Genomic DNA, 20,883 nt, shown 5'->3' on the forward strand with positions numbered 1-20,883 from the left:
CTACTAGGTATAAAATAAGCTACAAGGATATATTGTACAACATGAGGAATATAGCCAATATTTTATAATAACTATAAATGGAGCATAACCTTTAAGAATTGTGAATTACTATATTGTACACCTGTAACTTATATGACATTATACGTCAACTATACTTCAATAAAAAAATAGTAAATACAAAAGAAAAAAATGACCACAGACTACTTAGAGTTGCCTTACACAGATTCCTCTTTCTCTGAGGTATTTACCTCCTTTAGAATATTTGTTGCTGACTAGAATGAAAAGATAATAAAACATTCCCATTAAAAAAAATAAAGAGTCTTTCTAATGGAGTGATCATCAGGCCAGCTGAATCGGCTGCTCCATCTAGAACACAGGCATCAGAAGAACGTGAGACTGTCAGACACAACATATCTCATGACAAGACGTAATAAGTAGGACATGCCACCACCCAGGAATTGCCTAGAATAATTAAACCTGAATCTAATGGTGACGCTAGTTGTAAATATTATTTTACGGGAGAAACAGTAGGAGGAACTAGTTAAATGACAGCCCGAGGAAGGAATCAGATAAGCCCAGGATGTACAACATTCTACAGGCTAAACGACTCATTTCCAAACAAATCAATGGCACTATTTAAAAAAAAAGTCTATAATAGGATAAATAGAATAAAAAGGACTTGAGACATAATAATCAAATGCAATATATGGAAAGAGCTGGTGGCTTCTGGTCAACGACCTCCTCTGAGCTTATTAGGCCGGCTCAGGAGTTCCATGTCCTCCTAGAACTCCAGGGGTGCTGGGCCTGGCCATCCAGACTGGGGGCAAGGGGCCACTGCAGGCCTGGGAGCTGGTACCAGGAAAGGCTCAGCCACACCACTGGCTCCTGAGTTCGCTGGTGAAGGACCCTGGCTGTTCGTCCACCTCACACACCCAGTGCTCGGTCCCCCGTGCACCACGAATCCTCAGTGCTTGGCACTTGGGGGCTCTCTCCGTTCTTCTTGTGCTTTCAGCCACACTGCTGTGGGATCTTAGTTCCCCCACCAGGCATCGAAGGAAAGCATGGAGTCTTAACCACTGGACTGCCAGGAAATTCCCTCTCTCTGCTCTTTTGAAACCACTGATTATGTCACACTCTGAATAATTAGTAAAATTAGTTTGCAGTAATTATATAATTTCTCTTCTCATCTCCTTTAACATGGTATAAACATTTATGCAAATTGAGAATATCTTTAATAATCAAATATTTATATAACATCTGCTATGAAAAAAAAATCAACTGAATTAAGAATTTCCAAGGTAAACTATTTTAAAGACTGAGACTTCCAGAACTCTGAGGCCCCTTCTGGGAAGTGATTTATTTGGGAGGCAATGGGGGGGCAGGGAGGAAGAGGGCTGTCCACGACTAATGACAAACCTTTGGAGTAGAGGTGAATTCCCATTTGCATGGGTTACAAATCAAGGATAAGTTAAGATCAGGACAGAACAACCCAGGGGTTAATTATGTAGAGGGATCTGTTTAGTCCTGGGTGGGCTTCTACATTCTTTGGAGCAATGCAGTCCACAGTGGTAAGACAGGAGGCAGGGGGCTTCCCTGGTGGCGCAGTGGTTGGGAGTCCGCCTGCCGATGCGGGGGACGCGGGTTCGTGCTCCGGTCCGGGAAGATCCCACATGCCATGGAGCGGCTGGGCCCGTGAGCCATGGCCACTGAGCCTGCGCGTCCGGAGCCTGGGCTCCACAATGGGAGAGGCCACAACAGTGAGAGGCCCGCGTACCGCAAAAACAAAACGAACAAACAAACAAAAAGACAGGAGGCAGGAACCTCCCACTCCTCAAATAAGGTCACATTTATAGGTGCCAGGTGTTAGGACTTCAACATGTTTGGGGGGAACCCAATTCAACTTACAACACCCCCATGGGCCTCCTATATGGGAAAAGCCTTTTTCCATAGTTTCTGAGGACAGGGATCCCTGAGTGAGAGACCTGGGGCCCCATCTAAGACTGGATCCTGAAGTCCTTGATATTCTGGGGGGAAAAGTGACCCCCAAATTCCAAAGCTTCAATGGTTCTCCATTGTGCTGACTCCCTGCTAGAGGCTAGAAGTCATCTTTGGAGGCAGATGATTCTCGAAGTTTAATGTGTCAGTTGGTGGAAATAATGTATCAGGTTATGTAGGGTGTGCTACCATACATCTCCTCCCAACTTCCATTCAATGACATCACAGCTGGCAGCTTGAAATTGGCCATGGTGGGATGTACACCATGGGAAGTGCAAAGATGAGAAATCAGCCCCCTCCATCCAGTTGTTAACTATCTACCAGCACTCCACTGATGGGGAACACTGTGAGGCGACTGAACTGCTGGCTCTGGGAGTTGTTTGGTTTCCAAGGCTGACTGTCTTTTCTGTGCTGGAAAAGGGGAATAAAGGAGCAGGCTAGTGTCTACACACAGGACAAATCAATATGGCAGAGCCCAGCTGCCTGAACAAGCAGGTGACAAGGTGGAAAGAGGTGACGTGTAGGCGGAGACAGCCCAGCCCAGAGAGCCGACACCTCTAAGGATTTATAGACTGTGTAAGATCGGTGTTAGCAACAGAGTACTGGTGGCTCACCTCCATTCTGAGACCCCCCCAAATAAAAAGGTATACGTGCACATATTCCTTGCAGATTCTCAGAAACACTCTCAGAGGGGAACCTGAGGAAGGATTGGGTTTCCAGTCATCCCACAGGCAGGGGCTCCAACTGTTGTCTTTGGAGAGACTGAGAAGCTCTCAGCTTCAGAAAGTTAACAGCAGTCTTTCCTATAGGATTTCTCAGGACCTTCAATGATCTAATGTGCCCAGAACTCTCCCAGGGGGTCCCGTATGCAGCATTTCCCAAAGTTATTTTTCCACAAAATCGCTCATGGGCTAGGACTCCACAAAAACAAACTTTGCAAAGCTCTAAACTAGGCACATGGGGATCATGGAAATCCAGCCCAGCGTTTTCCAGCTCGATCATAGTTCTGTGATCCTTACAGAGGGAAACGCTTGTTATTTTCGCACATGTGATGGAGCTCTCCTTTACAGCCCATCCTTCTCACTCCACACCCAAAATACACAACGGGAAAAAATGTTTTTGCAGTGAAGAGTGATCTGCAGACTACTGGCATCTCCATTATGGCCTGAAAGCATCATTGAGAGCCAGGGTTGCTATATTTAGCAAATAGAAATGGAGGATGCCTAGTGACATTTGCATTTCGGATAAACACGGAATAATTTTTAGAATCTTCATGCTTCATGCAATATTTGGGACATCCAAATACTGAAAATGTATTTGTTGTTTATCTGAAAAGTTAACTGGGCATCCTGCATATTCCTGGGACACCAAGTGAAGGCAGGTTTTTGAAGGGATGCTGTCAGGTCTTCGGGGAGGCAGTTGTGGGGCGGTGGGAAACGAACAAGTTCTAGAGTCGGATTTGGTGGGACTGAGTTTTGTCACTTAATTAGCAACATGAGCAAGTTAGCTAACCTCGCTGAGACTCAATTTCTCCAGCTATATGTAGTTATGGGAGATGACACTTCCCTCGTGAGTGGTTGATAGAATTAAATTTGAAAATTCATGAAACAGACTCTAGTACAAATTAGCACATAGTCGTTGCTTAATCAACGTTAGTGCCAACCTCTCCTCACATCTCCCTCTCTTATTTGGGATCAATCACTGAGGAAACAATTTTGCTGGAATTCTGAGGGATATGGTGAGCACTCTAGCCACTTGTGAAACTTCCATCTCCTCCCTTTCAGCTTCTGTGGGGCTTCAGTAGTTCAGAGGCAGAGCCTGACTGACAATTCGCGGGTCAGCCCTTCAGGCCTGAAGATAACGGGCCCATCTGGAGGCCGTTCTGGCGAGACTCAACCAGGAGCCCCTTGCCTACCTAGTAATTCAAACACTCGACAGTTCTACCAGTGACAATTAGTTAAAATCGTCAAAGAAGCCTCCATGTTTTATTTGTAAAGTGCTGATTTTACAAATAATGTTCGCTTGGCTTGAGAATTGCTGCCAAGGGGGAAGGGAGAGTCCTGCCCAGGTGGCTCTCCACGTGTTTCCCTGTCACCCTGTGGCCGACACAACATCACATTACTCTCAATTTCCCTGGGTAACCAAGAACTGCCCAATCCATGCTCCAAAGATGGTGACTACTTCAAGCTGTGAGTCTCTTTCTTAATACTGCTTTACATAATTATTTTGATTACAAAGTGTTGATTCTCTAATTATGTTCCCTTTGCACTAATGCTGATTATTTAAAATTTGTTTGTAGCATGCCTGGATTGACTAGGAAAAAATCAGTTGGGCAATGAGGGGAATTAGAGGCAAATTGGGGACAACTCAGTATGTATTCTAGATTGGCTGTGCAGAATTCTGGAAGCAGATAATCCACATGTATCATATAGACAGCTAGCTTTAAAAAAAAAAAAGCCATTTCCTACAAGAGAAATGAGAACAGTCCAAGGTTACCAATGTTCTTATTATGGTTTCAGTTTTCCCCAGAGCACAGGAATCTTCACATTCTTTTCAAAACAGCACTAAGGAAGTTGAAAGCTTCCTTTCAATGAAAGTATAACCTCATTTTGAATGTTTAAAAATACCCCTTGGGGGCTTCCCTGGTGGCGCAGTGGTTGAGAGTCCGCCTGCCGATGCAGGGGACACGGGTTTGTGCCCCGGTCCGGGAAGATCCCACGTGCCGCGGAGCAGCTAGGCCCGTGAGCCATGGCCGTCCAGAGCCTGTGCTCCGCAACGGGAGAGGCCACAACAGTGAGAGGCCCGTGTACCGCAAAAAAAAAAAAAAAAAAAAAAAAAAAAATACCCTTTGAACACAGGAGCAATTGCTAGACTACTTACTGCATGGGTATCAAGGATGTTGGTTGCAAAAGTTTTAATTACATAATAAGAGGGAAAAAGCCATAATTTAAGAGTGCAATTACCCAGAATAATTTACCTCATTATTAACTTCTGCAGATAGATCTAAAGTCCTCAGAAGCCTTGCTTTTAGGAAACAAAACAATACAAAGTCCGCTCATCATTAGTAAATATTTGAAACTGTGTTTAGAGCCAGGTTGTGGACAATACCAAGTGCTGGCGAGGAGGGAGGGTGGGTAACTGACTCTCATACGTTGCCATATTGCAAACACACGCTTACCAGAGAGTCCAACAATCCCACTCCTAGCTATTTACTCAAGAGAAATGAAAACTATATCCACACAAAATCCTGGATGTGAAGATTCATAGCAGCTTTATTCACAATTACCCCAAACTGAAAATAACCCAAATGTCACTCAACTGGTGAATGGATAAACAAACTATATCCAGGCAAAAGAATACTACTCAGCAATAAAAAGGAACAAACTACTGGTACGTGCAAAAACGAACACTGTGCTAAGTGAAAGAGCCCAGACTCAAATAGCTGCACACTGTATGGTTCCATCCACGGTGGAAAAGGCAAAGCTCTAGGGACACAGAACGGATCTGCAGGTGGCAGGGGCTGGTGGGAGGTGGGCAGTTTTCTACAAAGGAGCAAGGGGGGGCTTTTGCAAAGATGGAAATGCTGTCTTGATTGTGGTGGTGGTTACATGACGACATGCATGTGTTAGAATTCACAGAACCGCAGTCCTAGAAAAGGTGAATTTTACTGCAGGTACTAGATGATACTGACTCAATAAAACCGATTTAAAAACCAGTCATTTTGTGACTTCCTAAGTATCATGCTGATGCTGAATAAGCTTTCATGAACACTCTTGATGCAAACAAGTGTGGGGAAGGTGGGCAGGTCCTCTGTTCTTCAAGTAACTAGCCCAGATGTTCTGCTATAGCTGCTGTGTTCCGTCTGACCGGGAGACAGATGCACAGGTTGACAGGGCCCTGACTGACTGAAGTGCTCTTGGAGAACAGAGGCCACCATCTGCCCCTCCTGGAAGATGTCCTCTATCCCATGGACATCTGCTCACCATCTGCACCATCCATGGATGCTCAGATATGAAGTGTCAGATAACTGCTGAGTTTGTATTTGCTCGACTTTAAAGATCTCTCAACCATGCCATGGGGGCTGTTTCATTGTTTATCATAAATACTGTAATGAATATACAGTCATTGACACAGATGTATAGAGCCCTGCAGCATTCACCCAGTGGATACAATCACAGACAAGCGCCCATGAGCTGCCGTCAGTGGGGCTGCTCATCCTTCTGACGTTGCGAGTCTACACTTGCTCTAGGTGCGAAAAAAGGAAAACCAACATCATCTTATTCACAGAAAGGAATCCCTTTGGGGACATAGGGCCAACAGACTGTATGCTTAGGATATAAAGTGTCTAATGCAAAGTTTTAGGGCTCACTAATGAATTTGGGAAACTAAGTCTGTTTATAATAAGAGGGTTTGGGGTTTTAAAAAAATATTCGCATCATTGATTTATTCCACCCGCATCAGTTCTACTCTAGTGTACATAACTTTGCTATAGCCCAAAACAGAACACTTTAGAGGAAGCAAAACAGAGTGGATATAAATATGACCACAATCCACAAAGTCATTATAATAGTGGGCAGGAACGCAAACCTTGGGGCTTGGGTGTAAAACCCACACACTAGTTTTGTGAGCTTGTGGAAGTTCATTAATTTCACTGACCCTATTCTCCCTACTGTAAAGATAACAATAGTCACTTTGGATTTGCTGTGATGATTAAATGGGATTATATATATATATATATATATATATATATATATATATATATATATATATATATATGTATGTATATAACTTTGCAGGTAGCTTCAACAAATGGTAGTTATTTGCCCAGATGTTACCTATAACCCACGTGAGGTGAGGCTCTGTCTTTACTGTGGGTCAAACCCACATTCTTGTCTTCCTGTAAGAGGATTGTCAGTGATCACTGCTGTTGCCCCTCCCCTGGTGGCTGCCACAGGTGGATTTATTTACAGCAGGAATTGACTCTCAAGAGCGGAGTCCGCTGTCAGTGTGAGAGGCCGGGGCTTAGTGACAAATGACAGCTCAGCACTGGGCAAGGATTCTGGTCAGAGCTTAGGGCCCCTGGCTCTGCTGTCACACTGCACCTCAGTCCTGACATGTGAACTCTCGCGGCGCCTAAGGTTTGTTTCTTTTATCACTGGGAATTACTTTTTCCCCAGATTTATTGGCTGACATATAACACTGCGTTAGCTTTAACATATACAACGTCATGATCTGATACACATGTATATTGTGAAATGATTACCACAGTAAACCTGACACCTCCATCACCTCACATAATTTTCTGTGATGAGAACATTTAAGATCTACTCTCCCAGCAACTTTCAATTATTTAAGAGTATTGCTAACTAGAGTCACCATGCTGCACATTAGATCTCCAGAAGTTACTCCTCTTATAACTGGGATTTTGTAACTTTGACCAGCATCTCCCCAGTTCCCCACCTCCAGCCCCCTGGCAGCTACTTCTGGTCTCCGTATCTGTGAGTTTGGCTTTTTTAGATTCCACATGCAAGTGACATCACACAGGATTTGTCTTTCTCTGACTTATTTCACTTAGCATACTGCCCTCGAGGTCCATCAATGTTGTTGCAAATGGCAGAATTTCCTTCTTCTTTTATGGCTGAGTAATATATTGTCAGGAATTACTGCTCTAACTTTACCTTACCTTCAGAAGCATAGCCAGCTCTGGCTTAATAAAAATGCTTATTTTAAAAAGGAAGGCACTCGAAGAACTCTTTTCTAAATAGTCCCACTTTCCCACCAATGTCTTCAGAGCAGAACCTTAAATTGTGTCTTCCAACTAGAAAGGTATGTTTTCTTGAGTCATTGTTGATAGAACAGAAATTGGAAGAGAATGAAAGTCCTATAATGATCTTGTCCTCACTGTGTTTGCTCATGTTATCCGACCTCAGCAGTCAGGGCTACACATGGCTCAGGGGTCCAGCATCCTCCATCTTCCTCTGGACACACTTCTGCCCACAGGCCTGACTGTCCCATAAAATGAGTGCCTTGTTTTATGTTAGTGGCCCTCCTTGGCCACTGATTGGACTGATTCATGTGACCTATGAGTGGTATTCTGGTTGGAAAGTTGTGTTGAAATACCTAGAGTGTTATCTCATAGAATTTGGAACTGTCTTATGTATAAACTGGGTGTAGTTTATATCTATAAGGTTTATCTATACTCACATACACATACACACAAATACATCTGGCCAGTGGATAGTGGACACTGGAAATGAAAGGATTTGGGCGCTGAAGATTTGGGAAGAGAGCAGCTATTACCTGCACCACGCATAGCAAAGCTACAAGGGAGACAGAGAGAAACTGAGTCTGAGGGGGAACGTGAAGGGGCAAGAACAGAGGGGCTATCTCTGGAGCTGCCTCCTTCCTGCCCTTCCAACATCTAAGGTTCGTCTTTGAAATCCCTCCCTGAATTGACCTGATTTCACCACAGTGGGTTCCTTTGTGTAAGCTTGACTTTGAGGCAGTCAGAAATAGTTGTTGGTTTCAACTACCACTGAGCAGGCTTTAAGGGTTTAAACAACCATTTAAAACACAGTGCTGGGCTTCCCTGGTGGCGCAGTGGCTAAGAATCCGCCTGCCAATGCAGGGGACACGGGTTCGAGCCCTGGTCTGGGAAGATCCCACGTGCCACGGAGCAACTAAACCCGTGCGCCACAACTACCGAGCCTGCGCTCTAGAGCCCGTGTGCCACAACTACTGAAGCCCGTGCGCCTAGAGCCCGTGCTCCGCAACAAGAGAAGCCACCGCAATGTGAAGCCCGTGTACCGCAACGAAGAGTAGCCCCGGCACGCCCCAACTAGAGAAAGCCCGCACGCAGCAACGAAGACCCAACACAGCTAAAAATAAACGAATTAACTAATTTTTAAAAATAAATAAAACACAATGCTATGGATCCATACACGCAGCCAGAGGTTGAAATGGTGAGATTCGAGTCCAAATCCCACCTTTGTGACTGAGGGGTCCTTTCCTAAGGAAAGTGGGATCTGGACTTTGGCTTGACATGAAAGCAATATGCTCACTGGTGCAAGAGGAATAAACAGGGTAATTTCCAAGAAAAAGTCACATTCTTAGAGAGTGATGGGTAGAAGGTTTAGCTTCAGCAGGAAGACCTCAGCACAGCACCCTCTGCAGCCCGAAGTCCCGGGGTGGAGGAGGGAAATGGAGGGCCTGGCGGAGGGGACCAGAGCAGGGATTGGACACAGCACACGAGGAATCTGGGCAGGGGAGGCTCTGAGGGCCCAGGAGGCAGGGAGGGACAGAAGAGGCGTAGAGGGAACAATAAGGAATGTGGGAGCCACATGGAAGGCTGGAAAAGGGGAAAGCAGACCAAGTGCCTGGGGGAAGAGTCAGAGAGCCAGAGAATGGCTTGAGCAACAGGAAAAGAGGGAGAAAGCGACACAGAGTTAGGGGACAGAGAAGAGGTCAGGGAAGTTGGAAAGGAAGAGTGCAGGAGGATGGGGGTGGGCACAGACACACACAGAGACAAGACTCCCTGGTTCTGACACATTCTCATCGGTGACCCCTGCTCCATGGCATGGCCTCTCCCCATCTAGATTGTCCTTGTTTTCTGATTGGTTAAAAAAAGAGCTACTAATACCATCCCAGTCTATCTCAGAGGGACGTCAGGACCAGGGGAACACACATCCTACCCCTTCGCACATACTATTTTCTCTGACTGCACCATTCTGCAGCGTGTGCACTGGGAGACCAGTGCAGCTGGAATGGAGGAGGGTGGTGTGGGATGAACCTGGAGGGCTGGGGGCCGTGGAGTCCATGTGAAAGGTTTTGATCTCTTTGGGGTAGTTGTGGTCAAATTCATAAAGTCCTGATTCCTCTTTTCCATTATCTGTCCATCTCTGGCATGCCTGCTTCACCAGTTGCAAGTATAAACACAGCTGCACCTCTTTTCTTTTTCCTATTAATTGCTGGAGCCCCCATGTCAAACAGCTCACATGTAAAGCCTCTCCATCCAGGCATCCAAGAACCCCAAGGTCTTACTTGGTCCAAAGGGGAATTGGTCTCCTTCCAAATACCCCAGAGAAGATGAGAAAAGCTAGTGAGCTCAGTTGTGGTCTGCCAAGCCTCTGGTCACTGTCGAGCACTGCCCCACACATATAGATACTTGAGTGCTGTTGAGGGGAGGAGAGCCTCCAGGGATAATTTGGACTTACCTCGCTCACGCTCAGCCACTGTCTCCAGAGCTGAGTGGGACGTGGCTGGGCCTACAGAAGTGTCCATCTGTCAGCCCCAACTGTTCAGCACCAGCCCAGTGCTCCTAGAACCCTTGGTGTCCTTTCTCCCAGGGGACCCCACATGGATGCTCCTAACCCTTCACAAAGCTCCTGAGTGTGGAACGTCTCCATGAAGCCCGGCCTTACTCCCCTCCCCTCCACTACTTCTGTAGACCAAGGGCAACTGTGGAGCATTTTTGTCAGGGCACAACGGATCCCATTACACTCCAGCCAACAGATACCAACTGGCCTTAACTTCATAAGACCAAACAACCTTTCCCATGATAACAAAGTCTATCCTATGGCTATGGGTACCAGCCAGCTCCCTCTATTTCCAGACATAGGTGATGGTGGCATTTGGAGTTTGTTTTCATGGTTTCCCTCTCCAGCACCTCATTATTATATTATTATTAATATATAAAATGATGAAATCAGAAAATTTCAATAGAAAAACATTCCACGTTTCCAACCAAATAAAGACATTTATACCAGCATGTAAAACACAAAACTCACAGTTTCCATGGGTGAATGTGCTCCCTAGAAGCGTAACTGATGCATTCCATAAAGCCTTATAGGACATAGCAGCCCACAGAGCAAGCGACGGCTCTGGGCCCTGCCACTGCGAGTCCCACTGTGAAGAGAGGTTTTATTGTAGAAACATTTACTCTGAAAAAATGTTACTGCTATACATATCCTGAACCTTAATTTTTTAATAAAATGAAAAATTGCGACATCTTTACTTTTTTACTAACGGTATTAAATATACTTTCAGAATGCTCTAAAAGCTTTAAATATGTATTTTTCCATGGCTTCTTGGTCATTGAAATAAAAGACCCTAAAAACCTATATATTCTCATATCCAGAATATATAAAGAACTTTCAAAACACAATAAGAAAATAACCAAACCAATTAAAATATAGGCAAAAGATTCAAACACACACTTCACCAAATAAGAGATAAAGATGGCCAAATAAACATATGAAAAGATGCTCAGTTAAAGTCACAATGACATCTATTAGAATGGCTAAAATTAAAATAAATCAACAACTGATGCTACCAAGTGCTGCTGAGGCTATGGAGCAACAGGAACTCTCCCCTTCATCGCTGATGAAATGAAGGGAATGTAAAATGGTACAGCCACTTTGGAAAATAATTTCACAGTTTCTTATAGAGTTAAATATATATTTACCATATGATCCCACAATTCCACACCTGGGTATTTACCCAAGAGAAATGAAAACACATGTCCGCACAAATTATTATAGCAGCTTTATTTGTAACTGCCTCAAGCCGGAAAGAATCCAAGTGTGGGTGAATAAGCGGTGGTACATCCATACAACAGAACAACAGAATACTACTCAGCAATAAAAATGAACTAACTGCTGATGTACCCAATAACTTGGATGGATCTCAAGGGTATTATGCTATAATATTTAAAGAGTCTAAATTATAAATATAGCTATTTCTATACAAAAAGGTTTTTAGAGAAATTTTCACTATAAACAGTGATATCAAGCCATAATGTAGGCTGAAAGGGTTAAGGAATTCTTTTAAATTAAATAAAGTTATGAAGGAAGGAATAACCCATTTCATTATATTAATTCAGCTCCATAGCAGGAGCTGCCATGGGAGCATTGGTCCAGGGTTTCCAGAATATGTGGCTCCCCTGCACTTCTGAGCTTGGCTTCAGTGATAGCACCTTACATGCTTGTGCCCACTGCTGACCCCACCCCTGCTCAATTTCAGATACCCACCTATTTTTTAAAAAATAAATTTATTTATTTATTTATTTTTGGCTGCATTGGGTCTTTGTTGCTGCATGTGGGCTTTGTCTAGCTGTGGCGAGTGGGGGCTACTCTTTGTTGTGGGGCACGGGCTTGTCACTGCAGTGGCTTCTCTTGCTGCGGAGCATGGGCTCTAGGTGCACGGGCTTCAGTAGTTGTGGCACGCGGGCTCAGTAGTTGTGGCATGTAGGCTCAGTAGTTGTGGCGCACGGGCTTAGCTGCACCACGGCATGTGGGATCCTCCCAGACCAGGGCTCGGACCCGTGTCCCCTGCATTGGCAGACAGATTCTTAACCACTGTGCTAGCAGGGAAGTCCTACCCACCTATTTTTGGAAAGGCTTTAGTAGTTGCAAAGTAGTCTCTTCACCAGCATAGCCCTGGGGAGTCAGGAATTCCACAGATAACCCATCCTTGTGCCCTGGAGCACAGCAATGTCCACAGTCTTCCCCAGAAATCTAGGACATCCCAGACTCCCTGGGACTCTGCAGCTATCTTCATCTCCTTTCTCAGGGATGCTCGGGGCCCAAGCATCAAAAGCACATTAAATAAAAATGATGACTCACCAACCGAATGTTTAGGCCTTTGAATGATTTACCCTTTCGCACAAAAGGTTATGCAACTCATGCCCAGAGAACCCCAGAGCTCCCCAAAGCAGATGGCCAAGGAGAGTCATGTGCCATCAGAGACGGTCAAAGAGCAAACATTTCAAAATTATGCCTCTTCCACCAAAGACAGTACTTCTGCTCAAGCTCACCCTTTTGCCCAGTACCCAACCATAAAGAGTTTGCTTGTTGAATCAGCCTAAAGGGTGAACACGACATCGTTTATCTGTTTATGTAGCAGGTTCTTCTACCCAAAGTATCTGACCAGTTTTCTTGATTTTACAAATCGTCACTTTTCCACCATCTGTGCCAATGGAATGCAGTAGTACCATAGACCCAGTTCCCTCATCATGGATGTCTGGCTTTGGAAGGAACCTCAATACTCATTTGTAGGAACTGACTGTACTCTGCATCAAGGCATCTGGTCACCAGAGAAGGAAGCACTTACTGGGGGCTGGGAAACGTTCCTCTCCTGCTCCCAGCTGCACTCTCCCCAGCACCATTTGGTTATGAACAATGTTCCTGTGATGGAGGTGGCAAAAGGGCCCCATTCTCCCCTCCTTGTACCTACCACTCTCTCAGTGTCACCCTGCAACTCTGTGTACTCACCCCTTCAATCTGGCTACCCTGTGTCTTACTTTGGCCAACAGAATGTGGCAGAAATGACAGCACACCAGTTCAAGCCTAGGTCTCAAAAAGCCTGATACGGTTTTGTTTGCTCTCAGAACCTAGGCACCACCATGAGAAGAAGGCCAGGGCAGCCTGCTGGGAGGATGAGGGACTGCGTGGACAGGGTTCAGTCCAGCCAGCCTTCCCCGAGCCAGTCAGCTTGCAGACTGCACGCAGGTCAGCCAGCCCAGCTGGGCTCCTCCAGGCCTAATGAACAAACCAAGCTGAGCCAACCCACAGGGCTGGGAGCTAAATCAATGGTGATTGTTTTAAACCACTGAGTTTTGGGGTAGCTTGTTACACAGCAAGAGCCCTCTTTTCCTTTGCCATAGGAAGGTTCCAATACCTCACATTCAAACTACTCTTTGTGCTTGCAGGCAGAGAGAAGAAATTAATTCTTCCTACTTCTTATAGCTGAATTAGGTGTGGGTAGAAAACACTAGACTCCATTTCTGTTTCAACTCTTTCACTGCCTAGCCAACCTACATTTTAAAGAATTTTACTTATGAGATCAATGGTAGATATATTATTTTAAAATGGCACTTTCTGTCCCAACTCTTGTTGAGGTTTCCACCAATGACACCATATAACCAACATTTGATACCACAGTACATCATAGAGATCAGAAAGAAGTCAGATCATTATTTCACAAAAAGCTTTGTTTAAACAAGCCGTGAAAAAATTTTTTTATCATCAAATATGTTTAATAATCTCTTTATCACATTCCCCAGTTTTTCATTATTGTCTTCATTTCATTCTGTTTACATTTGTCATATACATCTCTATAATACACAGACACAGACCTATATTTGCTATATACCTCCTATCATTTAATTGTCTTTGGATCAATATAGAATTAGTAGGGATCAGCATGGGAAAGAATACTACCTTTTTCTGAAAGTAGATTCTTATGTATTTATTTAGCACCTTTTATTTAAGGATCTCAAAATACTTTAACATTCACTGTAGCATCCTTATGTTATCTCTAGTTTGGGAAAATGTCAAAAATTAGTGCCTTTTTATAGGAAAGAAAAGGAAAGTATTAGTGAGATGATGACAGTCACAGTAGAAACTTGGGTCTTTAGCTCAGCCTTCTCCTTTGTAAACTATACTTTGTTTAATATGTCAAAAGGTTTAATGGCGTCTTCCATTTTTATAACATCTCTCTTTGGATGGATGTGAACTAAAAGGGCAGCACAGACAGTAAATTCCCACCAACGGATCATCCTGGCAACACAGTTATTTCCTGCAGTTTTTCATGTCAGCTAAGAAGCCCCATAAATTATAGAACCACCTCTGCTTCTCCATTAAAAGTCATAATTGATGGCTACTATTCTAGCATTTCCAAGAGACCTGCAACCGACAGGGAGAAACCAGTGATCAACGATCATTCCCTTCAGCTGGGCATTTGCGGCCATTAAAGTCTGGACAGTGACTGCTATCACCACTCTTAAAACCAACCAGATCTGCAAAATTAATTTTAATGTGCTTAGATATTTTAACTTTAGTATTTGAGGAGAACAAATGCTCACTGGCCACAACAGATGAAACATCCTAGGTAATTCCTTTCACTCTGACTCACATTGTACGTTTCCTCACAAGAGCACTGATGCTAAGAGAAAAGCACCTCTATGGTAAGTTTTCTTAAGTTCACAATATAAGGATTTGGGTTTTTAATGTAAACGCATGGAAAATAATAAGAATGTTTTCCACTTCTACAAGGCTAAATTACAGATACACGATTTTTTAGGAAGAAAATGGTGCCTACTGCCTAAACACATTTATGCTATTCTTGTTTAGAAAGAAAACAAACGCACAACTTTATTCTTCCTTTCTTGAACTTTCCTGGCACCTTCCTTTCACCGTGTGTGCAGGCCATCCCATGTCCTACTCATTTTCCACACCTTTTCCAGGGACACATCAAGAATAAGAATGCCAAGTGCAGCAACTTGGATTTTTGAGATTTAGTTTCCCAAGTACCTGATTGCCTCTGCTGGGGAGGGTACTACATTCACCCGGGGGAAATGAACCATTTTGAGATGGAGTAAAGGAGGCAGACACGAATTGCAACTTAGTGCTGCCTAGAAATTAACACAAACTTAAAAAACATTCAGGGTGAAAATGGGATTTCCCCTTTTCCTTCCTTTAGAAAACTGAGAACTCAGAAAAGTTTTCGAAAGCTACAAGTCCCTCCTCTTGTTCTCTGAGCCTCCCCCCAGGCTTCACATTTCTAGCCTTCTTCCAAAAGTGCTTAGTACAGACTCCTCACCTCTCCCCGCCCCCGCCATCACCAAAACACAGTCATCTACTTGTGAAAAGGGACCAAAAGAAAACATATAAAGAAGACCATCACCCTTAGGAGACTTTTCAAGAAAATCGTTAAATAGTAAAAAGAAAAAAGGGCGGACAGTATCAAGAGAAACGTTATGAGAGACAGTGAAATACAAATATCAAACATGGAGGACGGGGTGGGGGAAGGGATACAGATCCAAATAGAACAGGACGGCCATAAAAACAGATGTCGTAAAGAGACAAACTACTGACGAACTAATAATGGGAGGTGGAAGTGGAAGAGGAAAAACTATAGAAGGAGGTAAAAAGTGGAGTAACAGAAGAGAGCAACGTGTACCTGTGCAATTAGTAGACACGTGACCGTGGATGGAAGTGAGTAGTAATAACAAATGTACTTTTGTTTGCTTGTTTGTTTTTAAAGTCCCTGATTCTATTTAGAACAAGATGGATAAAGAACGTCCGGTCATTTGACGCAGGTGTACCGAACGGAGGGGCTCAACGGCACACCTCTGGGGCCACGGCCCCGCCCCATCCCAGGCCCCGCCCTCAGCCCCGCCCAGGCGCGGGTGCACGGCGGCGTCGTCAGCTGGGGACGCGGCTTCCGATGTGCGCGGCGCGGAGGGCGGGCTGGAAGGCCCGCAGCTCCGCGCCCGCCCGGCTGCAACCGCAGCGGGTTCTCGGCTGCTCAGCGCCGCGTCTCGGGCGCGCCGGCCTCGGCCTCCCCCTGCTCCTGCACCGGCCGCGAGGCCTTGTCGGGCCCGGGGGCGCCTCGCTCCTGCAGCCCCGGGCCCACCTCGAGGCCGGCGCACGTGTCCGGGAAGCGCGGCCCGAGGCCGGCGAACGAGTCGCAGCACGGCGGGCTCTCCTCCTGCACCGGGCGGCCCACCGGCTCCCCCGCGCAGCCGCCCGGCCCCGCCGGACCCTCCTGCGAGTTCTGACTGACGTAGACCACGATGATGTCGCCCTTGAAATTCATCACCTGCCCGCTGGAAATAAACGTGGAGTTACTGTTTCCAGTCACATTTCCTACAAGGGGAGAGGAAGAGAGAACACGCAGAGGGTGAGTCATCAGTTCTGGGCGAGAACTTGGTCTTGTGAGAGGAAAGTTTCCCAATGCATGGGGGGCCCGGCCCTCTCACGGGGGGCCCTTCCTCACCCACCTGTCCCCTAAAATGCATGGGGCACTCCCCGTGGTTCCTTCCTTTGCCGTCTCACCGGGCCTGACTGAGGTGGAGGAAGGAAAAAGGGAGGGAGAGAGAAAGAAGACAAGGGAAGAGAAGCAAGACAGTGGGCCATCCTCAGGTTTTGTCGTTGGCCACAATGACCTCGGGGGACACTGGCAGGAGAGCCCGCCCGCATCGCAGAATCACGACGGGATTTAGATGTTGCAAAAGGGTGTGCGCATGTGATGGATAACGCAGCAAACACAGCCAATGGTTCGGCAATGGTCAAATGCATCAGGAAGGGAAGCAAAGGCTGGAGCGAAGGTTGCGGCCTGTTAGGACCCTGGAGCCCACCGCAGCCCAGCCTCCTCTCTGACCAGACTCTTTCACATCTTTTCACCCTCCCTGGAGAGGTCCCTAAGCTCAGCCCTGGTGGGCCATGGGGCCACCCGGGCTCAGTATTTAGCAGAAATTAATTTCCTTAACATTTTTTCAAACTCCTAGAAAAAAGAGAGATGCACAAGACTAAAATGGAGAAAAGCCAACCAACCAAACAAAAACAATCTTACAAATCACTCTTTCCTTCCATCCCTGGGAGGTGTTTTGTCCTCAGGGGGTTCTGTCATCACTTTTTGTGGGTGACTGTATTTAGCCAGTCTTTAATTAGTGGGCCTTTTGAAAAACAAATAGAAAGTTCAACAAATGTTAGGAAACCTACTGCCTCTTATTCTCCTATGTCAAAGACTGATGCTCTACAAATGACCCAGGTGAAAATAAATGCCACAAACCAAGCAGATGCAGAAATGCCCGAACACTCAGCATCGCCAGCAGAATCTTTCAGTCTGACCAGGGAAGGTGAACATAAAAACAGTGCCTCACTATTAACCTCATCTTTTTTTTTTCTTCTCTGTTGTGACAAAGCTTAATAATAACTTACACAAATAAAATCGTTTCTGTCATTACTCTCCATGAAGAGATTTCTCCCAAATGTGGAAGGCATATTTTGGATGGTCTCACTGAAATACCAACAGCATACAGGAAATACCAGGAGCCTTCCCTGCACCCACAGGGTACCTTCACAGATCCTGAGACAAGCACAGTGGCCCATTACAGGGATTTCAATGAAAACAGAGATTTCAAATATGAGCAACAAATTGAAAGTCACAAGGGAGGATTTGTGACTCACGCTCCTTCTCCCGTTGGCAGTTGTATTGGGGATGTTACTAGATGGATGGTGGCAGGGATTTATTTGCCTATTAATTTCCCCAAGCGACTTGGGCAAGTACAGCTAGTATTCCATTCACTAACTAGTCAGATTGACCCATGTTCTCCATTCCCTCTAAAATACACAGACATGATCCCACAATCCCATTCCTGGGCATATATCCAGAGAAAACTATGGTTGGAAAGGATACATGCACCCCAATGTTCATTGCAGTGCTGTTTACAAGAGCCAAGACATGGAAACAACCTAAATGTCCATCAACAGATGAATGGATAAAGAAAATCCATTGTGGTACATATATACAATGGAATATTACTCAGCCATTAAAAAGAATGAAATAATGCCATTTGCAGCAACATGGGATGGACCTAGAGATTATCATACTAAGTGAAGTTAAATGAACTTGTTTACAGAACAGAAATGGACTCATAGACTTAGAAAACAAACTTAAGGAAAGGTGGAGGGGGGGGATAAATTGGAGGTTTGGTATTGACATATACACACTACTATATTTAAAATAGATAACCAACAGAGACCTGTATAGCATATGTAACTCTACTCAACGTTCGCAATAACCTAAGTTGGGAAAGAATTTGAAAAAGAATAGATATATGTATATGTATAACTGAATCACTTTGCTGTACACCTGAAACTAACACAACATTGTGAATCAACTATCCTCCAATATAAAATAAAAATTTTTAAAAAACATAGGTGTTCATAACATCGAGCATACTCTATGCTACAGGTCTACTCTCTACTATGCCTATGTCTTTCTGCTCTCACCAGTTACCAAGTTAGTTCTTAAGTCTGTTTTTAACTAGTTGAACCTATTAGGAAATCTAATGAAATACAAGCGTACCTTGTCTTCTTGCTCTTGGGTTTATTGTGCTTTGAAAATACTGCGTTTTTTACAAGTTGAAGGTCTGTGGCAACCCTGCATTGTCAGATGATGGTTAGCATTTTTGGCAATAAAGTGTTTTTTTTTTTTTTGCGGTACGCGGGCCTCTCGCTGTTGTGGCCTCTCCCGTGGGCCTCTCACTGGTGTGGCCTCTCCCGTTGCGGAGCACAGGCTCCGGATGCGCAGGCTCAGCGGCCATGGCTCACGGGCCCAGCCGCTCTGCGGCATGTGGGATCTTCCCAGACCGGGGCACGAACCCGTGTCCCCTGCATCGGCGGTGGACTCTCAACCACTGCGCCACCAGGGAAGCCCGGCAATAAAGTATTTTTAAACTGAGTATGTACATTATTTTTTTAGACATGACATTGCACACTTAATAGACTATAGTGTAAACATAACTTTATATGCACTGGGAAACCAAAAAAATTCGTGTGACTCACTTTATTGTGGTGTTTGCTTTATTGCGGTGGTCTGGAACTGAACCTGCAGTATCTCCAAGGTCTGTCTTTATGTAAAGTTGCGAAATGTGAGTAAGTGTGAAAAAAAGGCAAATGTTTCTAAGAAAACTGAATGCTTTGCAAGGACCCAAATAAATGTGAGCCACTAAACGCAAAACAAAAGACATCAGCAAGCTGCTGAACTGGTGTGTGGTGGCAGCTGTTAAAAGAAAAAATGAAAAAGAGACTTTAAAAATGCAGAAGGAGTTTGCATTCAGACTTGTTATGCCTGGAAATTAAGATGGTGTGGTTAACGTGAAAAAGGCTCAGGAAACTATATTCAGCCAACACACATGTCCCTATACTAAAAAATCAGTGTGAATGCAAGTTATATGTTTTAAGTTTAAAAAGATGTTGAAGAGGTGAACTTGTAAATGACTTTTTCAAGTAACTCAACAGCTGCTAACTGAGAGCTGATATAAGGTCTCTACTGTAGCAGCAGCAGGATGAATGAGCATAATAACTAACACAGGAGAAGTCTTCCTAGTTGAGGGATCACTAGTTAACAGAAAAAGTCAAAGTGAGAAATCAAAAATAATATGTGTATACCATAAACCATATTCCAATTTAAAATGTACTGTGTTTAAAAATAAAAAATAAAATAAAAAATAAAATAAAAAATAAAATAAAATACCATGATTATTTAATAAGAGCAGCAAATTTAAGTTGCTTTAAAGTATTTTTTTTCTTGGTATAATTCCTTTAGCTTTTTATTATTACAACATTGAAGAACAACATGGTTCTGTTGTTCTTCAGTATCTTGTAAAGCTACATGAATTTAATATCTTTTTTGTCCTCTTCATATGGCTTTATCTGTTTATGTCATGGTATATATAATTTCTCCATCATTTAAAATTTTATTTCCAACAAATCATCATCATGACTCCATTGTTGTTTACCTTCCTCGTCAGAATCTTCAGTTTGTCTGAACTCAGATAAAAACCCTTTTTTTTTTTTTAACCATTATCTTACACATCAAGATTTTGTGTTAAACTTTTCTTCTTAAGAATTTCATTCCAGGGGACTTCCCTGGCGGTCCAGTGGTTAAGACTCCACGCTTCCAACATAAGGGGCATGGGATTGATCCCTGGTCAGGGAACTAAGATCCCACATGCCATGCAGCCAAAAAAACCAAAAAAAAAAAAAAATTTTCATTCCATGCCTTTGCCTCATGGTAAACAATATATTTTTGATATATTCTGTAGGATCGATATACTTATTTTCTATTTTTTTTTCCAAAATGGAATTCAAACCCTTTTTCCTAAGAAATATATGTAAACATTTCATAATTCTTCGATCCACAGACTGGATCAAGAATATTATTCTTGCGGGGGGCACAGTAGGGAGGGGAGGACCAAAAAAAGGCCTTTAAACTCCTGACGAATAGGATGTAAAGAAAAGCTACCTAGAAAGAATATGAGATTCTCAGTTTTATTCTTCACGTGTTTCTTCATCAAAAGTACAATTAATGACAAAAACG

The 20,883-nt window shown here is 44.1% G+C and overlaps 1 protein-coding gene across 1 annotated transcript in view; it reads right to left on the reverse strand.

Moving 5' to 3' along the window:
- Positions 1 to 16,302: 16,302 nt before the first annotated feature.
- TNFRSF11A (TNF receptor superfamily member 11a) overlaps positions 16,303 to 20,883 on the reverse strand; it is a 33,374-nt gene continuing 28,793 nt past the window's right edge. Inside the window, exon 10 of the mRNA XM_065889415.1 lies at positions 16,303 to 16,643. Coding sequence (XP_065745487.1) covers positions 16,303 to 16,643 — 341 coding nt within the window. The remainder of the gene's footprint in view (positions 16,644 to 20,883) is intronic.

This window comes from Phocoena phocoena, chromosome 13, assembly GCF_963924675.1.
Source record: "Phocoena phocoena chromosome 13, mPhoPho1.1, whole genome shotgun sequence".
NCBI lineage: Eukaryota > Metazoa > Chordata > Mammalia > Artiodactyla > Phocoenidae > Phocoena > Phocoena phocoena.